The sequence below is a fragment of the Talpa occidentalis genome, unplaced genomic scaffold (assembly GCF_014898055.3).
Source record: "Talpa occidentalis isolate TD23 unplaced genomic scaffold, MPIMG_talOcc4v2.1 talOcc4.15, whole genome shotgun sequence".
In the NCBI taxonomy this organism is placed as follows: domain Eukaryota; kingdom Metazoa; phylum Chordata; class Mammalia; order Eulipotyphla; family Talpidae; genus Talpa; species Talpa occidentalis.
The window spans coordinates 78,804,865-78,822,000 of NW_023601543.1; the positions used below are offsets into that span (position 1 = coordinate 78,804,865).

General features: G+C 34.2%; 1 protein-coding gene across 5 annotated transcripts in view; it reads left to right on the top strand.

Annotated features, from left to right (window-relative positions):
• Positions 1 to 17,136, top strand: part of RPS6KA3 (ribosomal protein S6 kinase A3) — a 173,633-nt gene that overhangs the window by 83,447 nt on the left and 73,050 nt on the right. For 3 of the 5 annotated variants that reach the window (XM_054695817.1, XM_037512623.2, XM_037512625.2), the window contains exon 2: positions 15,787 to 15,843. In XM_054695817.1, coding sequence (XP_054551792.1) covers positions 15,802 to 15,843 — 42 coding nt within the window. In that variant the 5' untranslated portion in view covers positions 15,787 to 15,801. Of the gene's footprint in view, positions 1 to 9,037; positions 9,132 to 10,060; positions 10,162 to 15,786; positions 15,844 to 17,136 lie in introns of all 5 variants that reach the window. The other 2 variants (XM_054695816.1, XM_037512622.2) reach the window with 2 other exon arrangements.

A 17,136-nucleotide genomic window follows, 5' to 3' on the forward strand; every position in this document is an offset into this window, starting at 1 on the left:
AATTTTGTTACCGTTTTTTAACCATTGTTTAAAAAATTTTAAACTTGAAAAATAAAGACAGATTGTGAAAGCAGCCAGAGAGAAATGACCTAATACCTGTAGAGGAACAATGAGTCACTTGACTGCGGATCTTGTATTAGAAACCATAAAAACTATAAGGAGATGTCTTGCCTTTTTTCAAGAGCTGAAATAAAAGGAACTGTCAGTCTAGAATCATATACATAGTTAATACATCCTTTAGAAATGAAATTGCAGTCAGAGTAGTCTCAGATAGAGACTAAAAGGAAAGCTAATTTGTCTATAGCAGACCCTGAAAGCCTGACTAACGGTGGTTCTTCAAGCAGACAAGAAATGGTAAAAGAAGAATCTGGAACATCAGGAATAAAGAAATAATAGCATGAAGTCTATGCATCTATTCTGGAAAATAGGAAAGAAAGCATTTCATAACTCATGAGGCCAATATTACCTCATACCAAAACCTGAAGATAGTACAGAAAACTACAGACTAATATTCCCTCAACAATAATAAGCACAGAATCCTCAACAAAATAGCAAAATAAATTTAGCAACGTATAAAAAGAACTATGTACCATGACCTAGTAGGTTTTATTCCAAGGATGTAAGACTGGTTCAGTATTCAAAAGTAATCTGATGAAGTACATGAAAATAAAAGTTAAGGAAGAAAAATCACATTATATCCATAATGCAGAAAACACATTAAAATAAACATTTATCCATTATAAAAACTCAGCAAACTAAGAATAAAGGGAAGCTTTTTCCAGAACATTTATTTAAAAAAAAAATAAATAACTGGCCTCATACTTAATGGTGACAGACTTGAATGCTTTCCCCTTAAGATGGGGAGCAAGACAAGGATGTTCACTCTCCCCACTGAAAAGTTATTACTAGTTCTGAAAGTTATTACTAGTTCAGTAGGCAAGAAAAGGAAATAAAGGGCATACAGCTTGGAAAGGAAGAAATAAAACTTCCTATTTGCTAGTGACATGGTGTCCAATGAAAATCCCAGGGAATCTGCATAAAACTAGAACTAATAAGTGAGTTCAGCGAGATTGCAAGTTACAAGAAAGAAAAATAAATTGTATTTCTGTATACTAGCAGTGAATATGAGGAAACTGAAATGAAAAGCAGTGCCACTTGTAATTGCAAAAAAAAAAAATGTAGGTATAACTAACAAAATATGTATACGTATTCATATACCTATGCTGAAAACTAAAAATGCTCAAAACTGAAATGACTCATGCTGAAAACTAAAAATGCAGATGAAATGAATCAAAAGTCTGAGTAATTGGAGAGGTGTACCATGTTCCTAGATTGGAAGACAGCATAATAAAGATGTCAGTTCTCCCCATGTTGTTTTATAGGTTTAACACAAGCTTAAAGGAGTTAAAATATCTAAGGATAAAAATTAAATGGAAGGTATCACTGCATCCAATTTTAAGGCTTACTATGTAGCTTCAGTAATCAAAATTCTATTTGTGAAGGAATAGACATGTAGATCAATGAAACAAAATAGATAACCAAAAAATGGATCCATGCAAGTATGGCCAGCTGATTTTTGTCAAAGGTGCAAAAGCAGTTCAATGGAGGAAGAGTAGATAGCCTTTTAAACAGTGGTGCTTGTAGCAGTTTGACATCCATCGGTAAAATAATGAACCTCAACGTAGACCTCATACCTTATGCAAAAATTAATTCAAAATATATCATGGGTTTAAATATTTAATGTAAAATTATAAAACTTTCAGAATTTAATCATAAGAGAAAATCTTCAGGACCATAGGCTGAGTTGGAATGCTCTTAGACCAGGCACCAAAAACATGATCCATAAAAGAATGAACACAAGATACAGTTTGGGTGAAATCATTATCAAACCTATAGTCAAGATAGGACTTGTATCTAGCATATAAAAAGAATTCTCAAAACTTAATAACAATAAGCAATTTAATTAGAAAATGGGCAAAAGAGATGAACAGACTTTTCTAAGAAAATACATGGATAGTAATAAATAAGCATGTGAAAAGATGTTTAACCTGGTTGGCTGTCAGGGAAATGAAAAAAAATCATAGTGAAATATCACTATACCTAATTAAAATGGCCAGAATAAAAAATAACAACAATACCAAACATTGATGAGGATGCAGACAAAACTATTCTTTCATGTATTGCTGGTGGGAATGTAAAATGATACAGCCTTTCTGGAAAATCTTGGGTTGTGGGAAAAGTCATGACGTGTTTTTTTTCCGTGACTTTCCCCACAACCCAATAGTTTAGCTATTTCTTTAAAAACTAAGTATACTCTTATTATATGATCCAGCAGATCCAGCAGTCATACTCCTGGGTATTGAACATATGTCCACACAGAAGTCTGTACATAACTGTTAATAGTAGCTTTAAAAAAAAAAAGATTAATTTATGCATCAAGAGCTGGGGTACAGGCCAGAGATGCAGGGTGGGGGGTGAGAGAGGATTCACCAGAGACAGAGTGGGCAACAGAACAGGCAGATTGACTGAAGTACACTGCTGAGGGGAGCAGCAGGCGAGTAGGAGAGGTCTGCTGCGCCATGTGGGTCAGCTTCCTGGCAAGCCGGGCATCAAACTCGTGCAGCAGAGGCTGCAGATTGCTTCATAGTGCGGTGCTTAACCCCTTGCACCACCAGGGAGGCCCAATAGCAGCTTTATTTGTAATATCCCCAAAATAAGAAACCAGATGTCCTCTAGGTGAACAGTTAATCCATACCATGGAATACTACTCAACAACTGAAATGAATGAATTTTTGATCCATACAGCAACTTGGATGAATCTCAGGGAATTATGCTGAATGAGAAAATGATTACATACTATATGATTCCATTGATGTTGCGTTCTTAAAATGATACTACTATAGAACTGGAGAATAGTGGTTGCCAGGGTTAGAAAGGGGGAGAGAGGGAGGTGGATGTGATTACAAAAGGGGCAACACGTGGTATCCTTGTGGTGCTAAACTATTGGATAGACATAGAAATCTACATGTGTGATAAAATGGCATAGAACACACACATGAATACCTGTAAAGCAAGTGAAATGTGAATAAGGTCTGTGCATTGTCCCAGTATAAATGTCCTGATTTTGATAGGAAGTTATGTAAGATGTAACCACTGGATTATGGGTATATGGAACCTCTCAGTATTTTTTTTAACTTCACGTGAATCTGTTAAAATGTTAAATTAGAAAGTTAAATCAGGACGCGTTAGCTAAATTCAAAGTCAGGTCTCCAATTAAAACAGTGAAATATGACCAAAAGGGTATGTCCTTAATGTTAAACACTAAAATCAATAGCCAGCATCATGCTTGATGGGGACACATGACAGACAATCACAGTAAAACTATGCCTGATATTTTACCTCTGTTTCACATTCTAAAAGACTTTGCTGGGCCTCCCAGATGGCGCACGGGGTTAAGCACAGCACTATGAGGCAGTCCGTAGGCTCTACAGCACGAGTTTGATCCCTGGCTGGCCAGGGAGCAGCCCATATGGCGCAGCAGACCTCTCCTGTCACTCCCACTATTCCCCTCAGCAGCGTATTTCAGTCCGTCTGCCTGTTCTGTTTCCCATTCTGTCTCTGGTGAATCCTCTCACCCCCCCACACCTCTGGCCTGTACCCCAGTTCTTGTATGCATAAATAAATAAATCTTAAAAAAAAAAACAATTTGCTAATGCAAGTAGACAAAATCAAAGAAGGATAAAGGATTATATATAGGTTATATCATCTATTGAGATAATCTAGGGAAACCACTAAAAAGGTTTCTTAAAACTAATGATAATCTAATAAGGTGGTATGGAAAATATATTCAGAAATAAATAGCTTTCTTAGTTAGAAGTGAATATGGAAAAAAATCTCATCCAAAATAGCAGTAAAAATACTTCAAGTATGGAAATAAATATAGCAAGCAAAGGACAGGAACTAAATGAAAAACTTACTGAGCTGCATTAAAGAATAATTTGAATGAATCCAGAGAAAAGCTGTGGCTAGAATTAATCATGGAGCTGTAATTAGAAACTATTTTTGATTATTTTTTCAGAAATAAGCCTTATTGACATGTTGTGTCTATACCTAGGTGATTTTAAAATATATGCTTTTTTAAAATTAGAGTGAGGGGCCTCCCTGGTGGCGCAGCGGTTGAGTGCTGGGTTGCGAAGCTGCCCGCGGTCTCTGCAGCGCCAGTTCAATCCCCGGCTGCTCCCCGGCCACAGGAGGAGGGTCCCACATGGTGCGCAGACCTCTCCTGCCACCCGCTGCTCCCCTCAGCAGTGTACTTCGGTCCTTCTGTCTGCTCTGCTCCCCGCTCTGGCTCTGGTGAATTCGTTCACCTTCCAGTGCTTCTGACTGTACCCAGTGCTTGCATGAATAATAAATAAATAAAATTTAAAAAAAAAAATAAAATAAAATTAGAGTGAGTAGTTTGGGTTTTTTTTCCGAACTAAATTCAACTCCAGACTTATCTAAAACACTGTGTTAAGATGCAATTCGTAGTACACCTCCTCGAATGTTAAGTTCTGAATTATTGTGCATTTGAACAAGTCCCATTCTCTCTTGTTTCACTTACAAGCTATAATGCTTTTTCTTTTTGTTCATAAGGATGTTTGTAAGACTTTGTAAGTTTAATTATTTTAAGTAATTGTTAGTTAATGTTTATGTTTCCAACAATGAAATTGGGTTCAGTTTGGAAAACATTTAAGTACCAGTAGTTTTTACAGATGAGGAAACAGAGGTGCAGGTGATTTTGCACAGGCAAATAGCAAATAAAGTCTTGGACTTTGAAACCCACCATAATGGTATATCTTTAGGAGGGCTTCATTAAGTCTCTAGAACCCATAAAAAAATCATTAGACTTGTTCTTGAGACTGCTAAATTAGCTAACCCAAGTCACCCATAGTACACTCATTTTTAGCCCTAGAAATGTAAGTCAGCCCATTAGCGTAAGAGACTTAACAGAACCCCTTCAGATATTTGTATTTGTCATTTCCTTTGGCAAAAGAGCCAGGAGGAAAGAGAAGCTAACAGTTATTGGACAACCAACTTGACTAGGTATACTAAACTTTTTACTACTACCTCTGGCATAACTAGAATCAATTCCTGTGGATTAGAAAACTGAGTTTCATGTTCAGTAACTTGCCCAAAGTCACACATATAATAAAAGGCAAAATCAGGTTTTGAAACTTGATGTCAGGCTCCAAAGCCCGGTGGTCTTTACTCTCTGATTTCCCTACCGTCTTATTACAGGAGTCTAAGGTGCTTGTTTAAAAAAAAAAAATACCGGTCTATGGGACTCAATTTCTGAAAATTCTGGTTCAGTTTTAGTTTGCGCTAAGTCCAGGTAATGTATCACTGACAGAAAGCTTACATGAGTCTGATCATGAGGGAGGTTTAGGAAATACTGCCAATTCTGCTGAGTGCTAAGAGGTGGGATTTGAAGGTATTAGGGAGGTAGAGATAGGATTAGGATAGAGGACTAAAAAAAGTTGACACTTTACTAGTTTTCTGTACTAGTAAAATAAGACTAGTAAAATTGGATTGTACAAATTATAAAATTGCTTTAGATTTTTTAATCTGCATAGAAAAAATATATTTTCTTTTTATTAATACTTCTCTTTTGGGTGACAATATTTGTAATGCTCTTTGGCATTATGTTTGCTTATACTTGGGTACACAGGCGCCACTGAAGAATACAGATAAAGCTGTCTTTTGGATGTAGAAGAGGAAAGTCAAAATTAGACTTACAGATACCATGAAAACAGATTTAAATACAAAATCAATTTCCTCAGGTGTAATAACCCCGCATAATCTTAAATAACTTTAATCCCTAAAGTCACTGGATTATAACCTTTCACGCTGTAAGATTTATGCATAAAGAAACCACAATTCTGAGAGGCTAGGGGCTTGCCCACAGTTTGTCGTCGACTTACAAATCCATGCTGGCCAAGCTGCCATAGAACTCTTATGGACTGCAGATAAGTATCAGAAAATAGTGACTTTTCCAAGGTCATACTGCTTTTTAGAGATAAATTTAGTAGCAAATCCCGTTTGCCTTATATTCCCTACTTTGTTTATGTAATTTTATGGTTTCCCTTTTTAACTGCTCTGAGAATATTAATATATTTAAAGAAATCTATTACAGGAGATTTTGCAATTTGAAACATATCTCATCAATGATATGTTAGAAAAATCATTAGCTTCTTAAAATAGTGCATTTAGCAAATGTACACTTTCAGAACATGTTGTGTTAAGGACGAACTCTAGTTTTCTCAACTTTTCATTGCAAAATTTTTATGAATAGAGAAAATTGAGCATTACTAAATACCTGTACATGAATTCTAACAGCTATATAACAGTGTATTTTCTCTATTAAGAAGCTTTGGAATCAGACTTGGGTTCACTTACCTGCAGATTTACTAGCTCTGTGATCTTGGACAAGTTATTAAATCTCAACCTAACTTTTTTCTACTGAACATAAAAACATACTACACAGTTTACTAATGACTAACTGGGATTAAATGAGAGAATATATGTAACATGACTAGCATTGTTTATGAACAAAATGGGCATTGCATAAATGGCAGACAGGTATTATTTATTTCCTTGAACTAGTAGTTATTTAGAAGAATATTAATTTCTGAATGAGTGCTTTAGTTTCCTTAACTTTCAAATCATAATCTGAAAATATCTATATTATTCCTGCTGTTAAGAATTTTGGATTTACTTTATGGCCTAGGACATGGTCGGTCTCTATAGTTTTTCATAGGTACTTGAAAAGAGCTCATTTTCTTTTTACATTATAAAATTCATCATCTACCTATTCTAATAAAAATTACTTCAAATGATTTGTCCTTAATTTGTTTATTATGCTAATTGATACTAGTGTCCTAATATTTCCTTTTCTATTTTGTTTTCATGTATTTCATGTTACAGTACCCAAAGCATCTGCTTTTGTGGCTTGTGGTTAGATTAGTCTGTGCTTAACTCTTCAACACCATTTTGCATTTATTATTTTTAATGACTTGGAAAAAATAACAAATACCTAGTATAGAAAATCTGAAATATAGAGAAACATACACAGAAGTCAAACACCTTTATTCTTTATGAAATATCATTATTTAAAAATTAAATATGATTAGGAGTAGGGGTTTTAGAATCATTTGACTGCTTATTACTCTTAAGCAGGGTATTGGACTTTTTCATTTATTCAGCAAATATTTATTGAGCACCTAATATGTACTAGGCATTTTGTTAGGGGCTGATGATGAAGTGCTTAAAATGATTAATATACCATCTTGGCTTAATTTCCTCATTTGTAAATTAGTGAGAATGCCTTGCAAAGCTGTTAGAAGCATCAAAGATGATCTGTAGTGCTTAGTGCTTGTCTGGTGCACGGTAAGAGCTCAGTAAATGATAGCAATTATTATTACTGCATGTATTTAAGTACATTTTTGTCCAAAACAAATGATCTTTTTAATTAGCTTAGTATTTTTTACCTCACATTTTATTTTTGGCCTTAATATTACAAACACTTGCTTTCTTTTTCTTTGTGCTGGTCTATACCTACTGTTTTATTTGGGTTTCTCTTTAAAGCAATAAATGTGTGGGTTTTTAAACTTTTAAAATACATAAACTAAGACTCAAAATTTTTATTACCAGCATTTCAAACACATACCAGAGTAGTGAAGTGAACTAGCATATTCTCATAACCCAACCTCAAGGATTATCAACTCATAGTCACATCTTGTTTCATGTCTGCTTCCCTCCACACCCCACCCCACACACACGCACGCACACACGCACACTTTCTCTGTTCTCCCTGGCTCCAATGGATTATTTTGCAGCTAATCATAGGTATATCAATTCAGATGTAAATATTTACATTTATATTTCTTAAGACATACTGACTTTTTAAAACATAACATTCTCATCATTCATAAAAATGTCAATAATTATAACATCAAATATCCAGTAAGATGCTTTCTTTTAATTTGATGCTTTAAACTTTACATTTCTTACATTGTTACTTTTGGAGTTGCTTTTGTCATCTTAAGTTTTTTATTCTTTCCTTGTGGTTTTTTTGCTTGCTTGTTTGTTTGTTTCTTCTGCCACATGGATTATTTTGTTAGAGGAGGTTATAAAATAATGAAGAAAGCATTATGGAGCTGGAAAGTACCTGGGTTTGAATACTGCTTCTGCCATTCACTAATTAACTTTCTGAGCCTTGGTTTCGTTATATGTAAAATAGGGGCAGTTATACCTAACCTCATGTTCTTGGGGTTAAATGCAATACCTGTACTATTAACAGTCTTTGTTATTATCTTCTCTAGTGATTTGGACTGCAATAAAAAAAATTCTTGGTTACTGTATGGTATTTCAAGATATTCCAAATTTATATATATTAGCTAATTGCTAAAAATAGTGGTTTTTAAGTATCCTTTTAGGAAAGACAAGCAATCTAGAATCTTTGTTTCTCCTTTCCACTACTTCTTTTACTTTGAGTCCACAATAATTTAGCTTGAGGTGACAAATCTTACCTTTGACGTTCGAAGATTTTGTATTGTTTATATACTTATATCAATTATTTGTTCTTTATTATAGGCCCTTTCTCCTTTATGAGGTTAATAATTTTGTTCAATTATTTCTAGATAATAAGTTGGTGTCAATACTTTATCAGTTCTTTTCTACTTCAATATTCCTGAGTTCTTATTTTGATTGTCTTTTGATGGTCTAGGACATACTTTTGAGCAATTTATTGAAAAAGATACTACCAAGATGGTGAAATTTTTTAAGACTTTTCAAATCTAAGTATAATTACCTGTGACCTTTGTATATGAAAAACTTAGGACAAGGTTTAAAATTCTTGGAAAACTTTCCCTTTCAACTCTAAAGTTATTACTTCATTGTCTTCTGGCATTTTATTGTTGCAGAGGAGAAATCTGAGGTCAATCTGCTTTTAGTTCCTTTGAAAATAACCTATTTTTTTCTGCTTGTATGCTTATAGGATTATATCTTTATCCTTGAAATTTAAAAACATTTGCCAGGACATGTCTTGGTGTTGATGATCTCTGTTGAACCTTCTCAGTCTCCAGTCTCAGGTATTTTTTTTCAGAACTGGAAAGTTTTTGTACTTTTGATTGATTAAATTGCTGTTTTTTTTTTGTTTGTTTTTGTTTTTTTTAGGAACATCTGTTATTCATAGATTATTTCTACGTCTGTCCTCCATAGTTTTTAAACTTTTTCTTTTTTTTTTTTCATTTACTCAAGTTTGTCCGTCGTGGCATGGATTCTGTTTTCTGTAGTGTCATTTCTAATACTTGCTATTCACAATGCAGATTTAATTTTGGCTACTGTGTTTTCATTTCTTTATTCTTATCTCAACATACTCTTGTTTCATAAGCAGAATTCCCCTTAGGGGTACACTCCAAAAACCACAAGGTGGATTCAGGCCTAAAATGTATCTCTTTTCTGAGGCCACAACCATAGGACCAGAAAGAAAAAAAAATCCTGAAAAGGTCCTCTTAAATTTAAAAATATAGATATAACCAAAGGTTATACCTCCCCTAGTCTAGAAAATAGAACAGTCATGAGTACTAACAGGCCTTTAGTTGCTAGAGGAATAGCAAAAAGTGGGCATAAGGGCACCATAACTAGAAATAAATAAATTTTTCAAATTACATTTATTGTTTTTTCTTTATAAAAATGATACATAATAAATGTATGTAATTTTGAAAATACAGTACAAAGAAGAAAATTTCTATGACCCAGGTAACTACTGATAAGATATTATATATGTTTTGCCAGTTACATGCACACATGTTGGGGGAGGGGTATAAATGGGGTCATACTATGTAGTTTTATATCCTTTTTAATTTAATATATATATTGCAAGCATATTTTGCATCATTAATTTTTCTTTGAGGCCCTGATTTTAACCATTGCATAATATTCCTACATATGAATAGATGTCTTATGATTTACTTAACCAGTCCCCTGTTGGTCATTTAGACTGTTTTCTATTTTTCAGTATAATGAGTATGATGAATATCACTGTACATAAGTCTTTATGCACATCTCTGATATTTCCTTAGGATAAATGAGGAGCTGATTCTTAATCCTGTCACATTGGTAAGGATTATATACATTCCTTATTAAGAATATAAAATGCTTGTTTCTTATTGTTTCGATGTGATTGCATAGAAGATTCTTTGGATTCTGAACAATTTGATGGTACTTAACTGAAGTTTGAGAGAGGTTTCTAGTGCCTCATCCTCAGCACCTTCATGGAATTCTGTTGCATACACTTCGGGCAGGAAAACCGCTGCTGATATGAAGGAGTTTGGAAGGCAGCTATACTTGTGAAAACTTGAAGGTGGTTTAAAAAAAATGTGGTCCTTGCTCATTCCTACAATCTGGGTCTCCATGTTAATACCCTAGGACTCTCTTGATCCTTTCTTTTCCTCCTTTTTCCTGTTATTTCAGGTGGTTGTTTTCTGTGAGGAATTCTTTTTCTCCCAGTGTTCATAGATACATTTGATTTCTAGGAGGAGGTTGTCAGGAGATGGTATGCCCTTAGCAATGGTAGCATTTATCAATCACAGACCATTTTTTAAGTCTGAGTATTCTTGTATATGATGATTTCCTGCTGGACTCAAAGTGTTTTTTTTTTTTTTAATTTACACATTTCTTCAGAGATATCAAACAGCAGCCTATGTATGTACATGGTTTTAGCATGCCCTTATACCAATATAATCTGTTTAATAGGGTTGCTTAAAATGAATTTCTTAATTGGTGAAATATTCTTATTTTTAACATTTCAGAATTTTCCTTAAAATACTTGGGAATACTGTGGAAGTCCTGAAACCTTGGTTCAGAATCATTAATCTGAATTGTTCATCCTCTTTAAACGTAGAAGGTGATGTTAAATGATAATTTTATGCTACAACCTAGGAAATTATTTTGAAAACAATTCTGCTAAAACTCAAACTAACAGTCTCCTTTTTCTGATTTGGTCTGTTGAGACCCATATTGTAGGTTATTCTAATTTTTTACTTTTACACATTTCAGACTAGCAAAGTAAAGCATGATTAGCATTTCCTAACCTTTTCTAGTATTTCACATAATATTTGCATATGTGCAATCTGCCAAGCTCTGTAATTTTTTGGCTGGAAGGCATTATGATGGGATGAGAGAGGATAAATACATTTGCCTCACTTTTAAACTATTCTTTTTTGTCCATACTCATTCTTTAGCCACATTGTATAAAAATGTACCACACATGAATGATCTCTTCCACCCTGCTTGGCTGGAAATTAGCCATAGTAACTGGTGAAACAGGTATCTCAACACTCTCCTGTACTTCTTCATTGCATTACATCTTCAGAAGTTAACTATAGAAATGTAAATATTACACAATAAGTTGAGGCAAAAAAGGATACAGAGCTAGCATTTACTAAGCGCCTACTGTCCCTAGGTGGATCCTTGTAATTGTAATTACAAGGCAGTTGTTATATGCATCTGTGAGGCAGCTGTTACATGCATCTTACAAATGAAGAAACTGAGCCTCAAAATGTTTAGTAACTTACCAAAGGACAGGTAAACTACAGTAGTGACAGAGAGAGGGTTGAAACCAAGTACTAGTCAGCTTCAAACCACATGATTTCATTTGTTTCTTAAAATTAGAGAAACAAGATTCTTGTTTAATAGATACTAGTCCTTGAACTTTTGGAACTGTAGAAAGTGCAATATTGAGTCAGACTGATGATCCATCTAGCTCATTCTCTAATGAAGCAGAGTCATTTTTCACAAGGGAAACTTTTAACTTCAGCAGTAACTTCATGCTCTTTTTTAATACATAACATTTGAATTCTTGTTTTGATGAAACAATACTGAAGGTTTGTTAAAGTAAAGGTGCCTTTTTGGGTAGCCTTATTGGCTTTAATGTTTTCCCACTTTAAAAATTAAATTCTTCAAAATTTTAAATCCGTACTGAACTCAGAGGAAATAGATATTTGTGCAGAAAGTTAACATAAAATACCTTTAGATCATGCTTCATTTAAGTTTTTTCTTAGATTATTTGCTAGTGTATTAGTATTAGCTGAGTGAGTTCAGAAAGGAAAATATAGTGTAAAATTTATGCATGACATGAAACTGTAAATAGTGAAGAGGTTGATTGGCAGATTTGGAACCCAGTCTATAGACACTATAGCAGTGGATCAGAAATGAAAAAAAAAAAAGGAATAAAAAAATTTAAACCAAAGGGCCTCCCCTGGTGGCTCAGTGGTTGAGTGCTGGGCTGCGAGGCTGCCTGCAGCCTCTGCAGTGCCAGTTCGTTCCCCAGCTGCCGGCGAGGGTCCCACAAAAAAAATTTTTTTAAATCAAACCTTTATTCATGGTACTAAGAGTAACAACAGGTATAGAATAGAGTATATGGTGCTTACTTGCAGTGTAAGTGAAGAAGACAAGGATTTAATCAACAGCAAATAGTACAAGTCACCAGTGTATTGTGGGCATTCCAAATGATAATGCACGTGTGAACTGTATTAAATTTAGGACAATAGAAGTGATATGTCCTTTACTCTGCATTGATCTTATAATGGTTGGAATGTTAATTGCATTCCATCCTTTAAGATGAATTGGATGCATGCTCAGAAAAGAGGATGGTTTTGTCCTGTTTGAAGGTACTTGAATTATAGTTGATAGTTCTAGCTGTAGATTTACTTTCTGTGACTTTGCATATATCTGTAGTATATGCAAAATCACAGAAATATAACTAACTAGTTAGCCATCTATTAGTGAAACTCTTAAAGGAAATCTCAGATTCAAAGGACTTTATGGAGTACTAGTTTATCCTCATGAAGCTACCTCACCTTCGTAGTAACTTGCCTTGGTACATGTCTTTACAGTATATAAAGTAGTTTCTTAAGAGTTATCTCTTTTTTCAGCCTGACAGTAACCCTTTGGGCAGACAGGGCAAGTACCCCATTTTGAACAGATAAAGTAATAGACTAAAAAAGTTTAGTTGTCCAAAATCATGAAGCTTGTCTAAGTGGCAGGACCTAGGATTTCTATACCTCGTCTACCAATTCCAGATTTAGTGCTGTTTCTACGCTACCATTTTCCCTTAAAAGTAAGTTATAAGTTGTGATTCTTGCTTCACAAACATTGAAAATCACAAGGAACATATGGCTCAAGTAATATTCCCATGGAAAATCTAAGTGAAGCTCTAGTGAGACCAAGGGTTCTAAAAGCCAAATAATCGAAAGCCACTGAGCAAATCTGTGTCATAGAGAAAGAACTGTGTGTACAATTAATGAGAAAATTTGTTTTTGGCTGCTAGATGAATGATGGTACCATTCACTAAGATAACATATATAGGAAATATAACCAATTGGTAGTCAACAGAGTGGGTGATTAAATTTTGGTCATAATGAAAATACATAACGTTGATTGTTTGCTAAGTGCCAGGTAATATGTTTAGGGTTTTATGTTTCTTATTTCATGTAGTCTTCACAACAACTCTCTGAAGTTCATTTTAATCCTCTCTTTGCATAGGAAGAAACTAAAGCTTAGCTAGTTTAAATAACTTGTCCAAGGCTTCATTATTAGTAGTGTAAGCAGAAATTCGAATCTAGATGTCTGACTCCAAGGCCAGTGTTCTTAAAAACCAATTTAAGGTTTATCTGGGATGTTTAGGTAAAAGCAATTGTTAGTCAGTTGAATAAATGGCTTTTTAGAGAAAGATGTATCCTGGAGTTAGTTATTTAAGTATCTTTACCATAGTAGTAGGTAATACTATAGCCTCTGAAAATGTCTTAGGAAAAATAGAATTTTGTACCTGTCTCCTGCTCCCCCCACCCATTTTGCATTTTGGCACTATTTCTGTGCTTTGCAATATTGTGTAGCACTTCCTAACCAAAGAATATCCTCTATAAGTGAGTGAAAATGAAAGGTATCCTTTTTGTGGATCAGAGACCTTAGAGATCCACTAGAATGGGGCTGTACTTTAACCTTTCATCTCTGTATTGGTGCCTAGAACAAAGCATGTATGAAATGAAATGGATGGGTGACTGAATAAATAGTAATGGGTAGAGTAGAGAGTGAAATACAAATTTCAAAGCAGCTGCCTCATGTGGGATATGGGGTTTATGAGTGGGCTGCCTTTTACTTCCCAATTGATAACAATCTGAAGATGGGTAGCTTAGATCCTTGTACATATATGGAATTAACAAGTGGTTAGGGTCATTTATTCCTTTTTCCAGTGAGGGAACTAGAGAAGACATGATGTGTTCCTGACTTTGTTTTCTTTTGTTTTAATACATAAATAATGCATATTTATTGTAGGTATTGTAGACACATTAGGAAATTCAAATAAGCAAAAACAAAATCTAAATTGCCAAAAATATACCACCCAGAGATAGCCACTGTTAACATTTTGATGTATATCCTTCCAGTTTTTCCCATACAAATATATACATTGAAGCATGTATATATTTATTTAAAATGGGACCATACAATCCATATTGTTTTGTAAACTTCTTTTCCACTTACTACATGTGACTGTCTTTCCATGTCAATAAATTTACATCTTTCATCATTTTTAATGACTACATAATATTCCATTATATGGATGTACCATATTACAGTTAACTAGTCTCTTGTTAGGAATTTAGGTTTCCAATTTGGAGTTCTTTTGGGGGGGAAATTATGGTGAATGTTCTTATATGTACATCTTTGTACACTTGCCACTTTAAAAAAAAGGAAGTAGAAATGATGGGACATTTCATAATTTCATGTGTCTTTTTAAAAAATACAGTCTCAGATTGCCTTCCTGAAAGGTTGTGCTGATTTACACTTTCTCCAACAGTATATTCTGAGTGTTCTTTCCCCCACACCCACCTAGTGCTGGGTGTTCTTTTTTCTGTAAATCATTACCAATTTGAAAGGCAAAAGGTGTCTTTTGGTTAAATGCATTTCTTTGATTAGTACTAAGCCTGAAATCTTTTTTCCCTTATTGCTCATTTCTGTTGAGGTTCATCATTTTTCCTTACAGGTTTGTAAACCAAGGCTCTTTATGTGTTGAGGATACCAACCCTTTGTCATATGTTGCTTTTATTTATTTATTTATTTATTTGGTAGTCAATTTGTCTTATATTTTTTTTTGTGTCTGGCAAAGGAAGTTTTAAACATTTCATAGATTCGGATGGTTTTTTTTCCCTTTATGATTTTCTGCCTTCCTTACCCCATAAGTATTATTCACCTATATTTTCCTCTAATTCCTGTACAGTTTTATTTTTGAGATTTAAGTGTTTAATCCACCCAAATTTATTTTGTTGTAGATGAGCTAACTTTATTTTCCCCTAAAATAATTAATCAGTTGCCCTGATTAATTATCAATGGACTTGGAATTTAGAATGTATTTGCCATAGAATTTTAAATGATGGTTGGCAAGGTTTAAGTAAGACCATTTGTAATGCATTTAACTATTAAACTCAAGGGCTTACTTGGAATGGTAATCTCATTTATTATTTTTATGGAAAAATGTCTTCATAGTTTCAAATAATTGATTTACATATTAACTTTTGAAGCACAACCTATTGCAAATTGGCAACTGCATACTTATATGGTGGTTCTTTGTTAGAATCCTTTAGGGGTGAAAATATTCCTATATGACTTAGTTTTTGTCTGCCTCATTTAACTTTAATGGATGTGAAATCTGTTTTAGTAACTTTCTACTTGCTGTGCTTTTCACAGAATGGACAGCAAATTATGGATGAACCTATGGGAGAGGAGGAGATTAATCCACAAACTGTAAGTAAAATAGTGTATCGTGAGGGATATAGATAGATCAAATATCATAAAATTTAAGTATTCTTTTTTAAACTGAGCAAAGAAAATGATTCTATATTAAAATTTTTTACAGCTTTCACATTAATTTTACGAAAAGTTGATTCTTGAATATGCCATTGATATTTTTAAAAACTGTTAGGTAAGAGAATGACAAAACAGATTGCCTTATATTTTAAAAGGTTTTCATTAATACATTAAAGGTTTGTTTTTAAATCATACTAAACAGATTCATTAGAGACGAATGCATAAAGATCATACTTTGCAGAAGTATTTAACATAGAAAAAAGTGTTACCATCTCTTCATCTGTTTTTTTTGTTCATTTCTGACTCTCCAGCACCTAGACCAGTGTGTGACATATAATCAGTTTACTCACTCATTGAATCTTACATTCATTAGTACACTGTCCTCTCCACAAGAAAGCAGTTGCTAGCAGCTCAGTTATTGTCTTATTATCTTCTTTTTCTTCTGTATGTAAGATAATAATTATTTTTACAATACATGTTTATTTTTCAACTTGTTCTTTTTATTTAATATATCTTGACCATTTTCTTTTGACAGTACATGTAGATCTGTTCTGTTTTGTTTTTATTTTTTTTTAAAGATTTATTTATTTTTATACAAGAACCGGGGTACAGGCCAGATGCGCGGGAGGGTGAGAGGATTCACCAGAGACAGAGTGGGGAACAGAACAGGCACTGACTGAAATACACTGCTGAGGGGAGCCGCGGGCGAGACAGGAGAGGTCGGCTTCGCCATGTGGGATTCTCCCCAGCCGGCTGGGATCGAACCCATGCTGCAGAGGCTGCGGAGAGCATCACAGTGCGGTGCTCAACCGCCTGCACCACCAGGGAAGCCCTGTTTTGTTTTGTTTTTTGGAGCCTAGGCATCATTGGCCCCCAACACTACCTCTTTCTTAAATTTTTGCATAGTGTTTTGTTTTATGAATGTCCTATACTTAAATATGATTTTCCCTCTATTTTTGTGAAGTTGTCTTTTAGGAGGATGTAGTCTTAGAAAAGGATGTGCTGGAAACAGGGGTGTAACATTAAATTTCAACAGACATGGCTAAATTGCCCCTAAGCCAAGAGGTTGTAAAAAGTTTACCACGTGAGAATGTCTCTTCATCCATACCCTCTTTAACACTGTATGTTATTAGAAATTATTTTTAATTTGAGCCACTCTAAATGAATATTTTGCTCATTTTAATTTGCAAATCATTTGATTGTTAATGAAGTTGAGTATTTGTGCCTCAT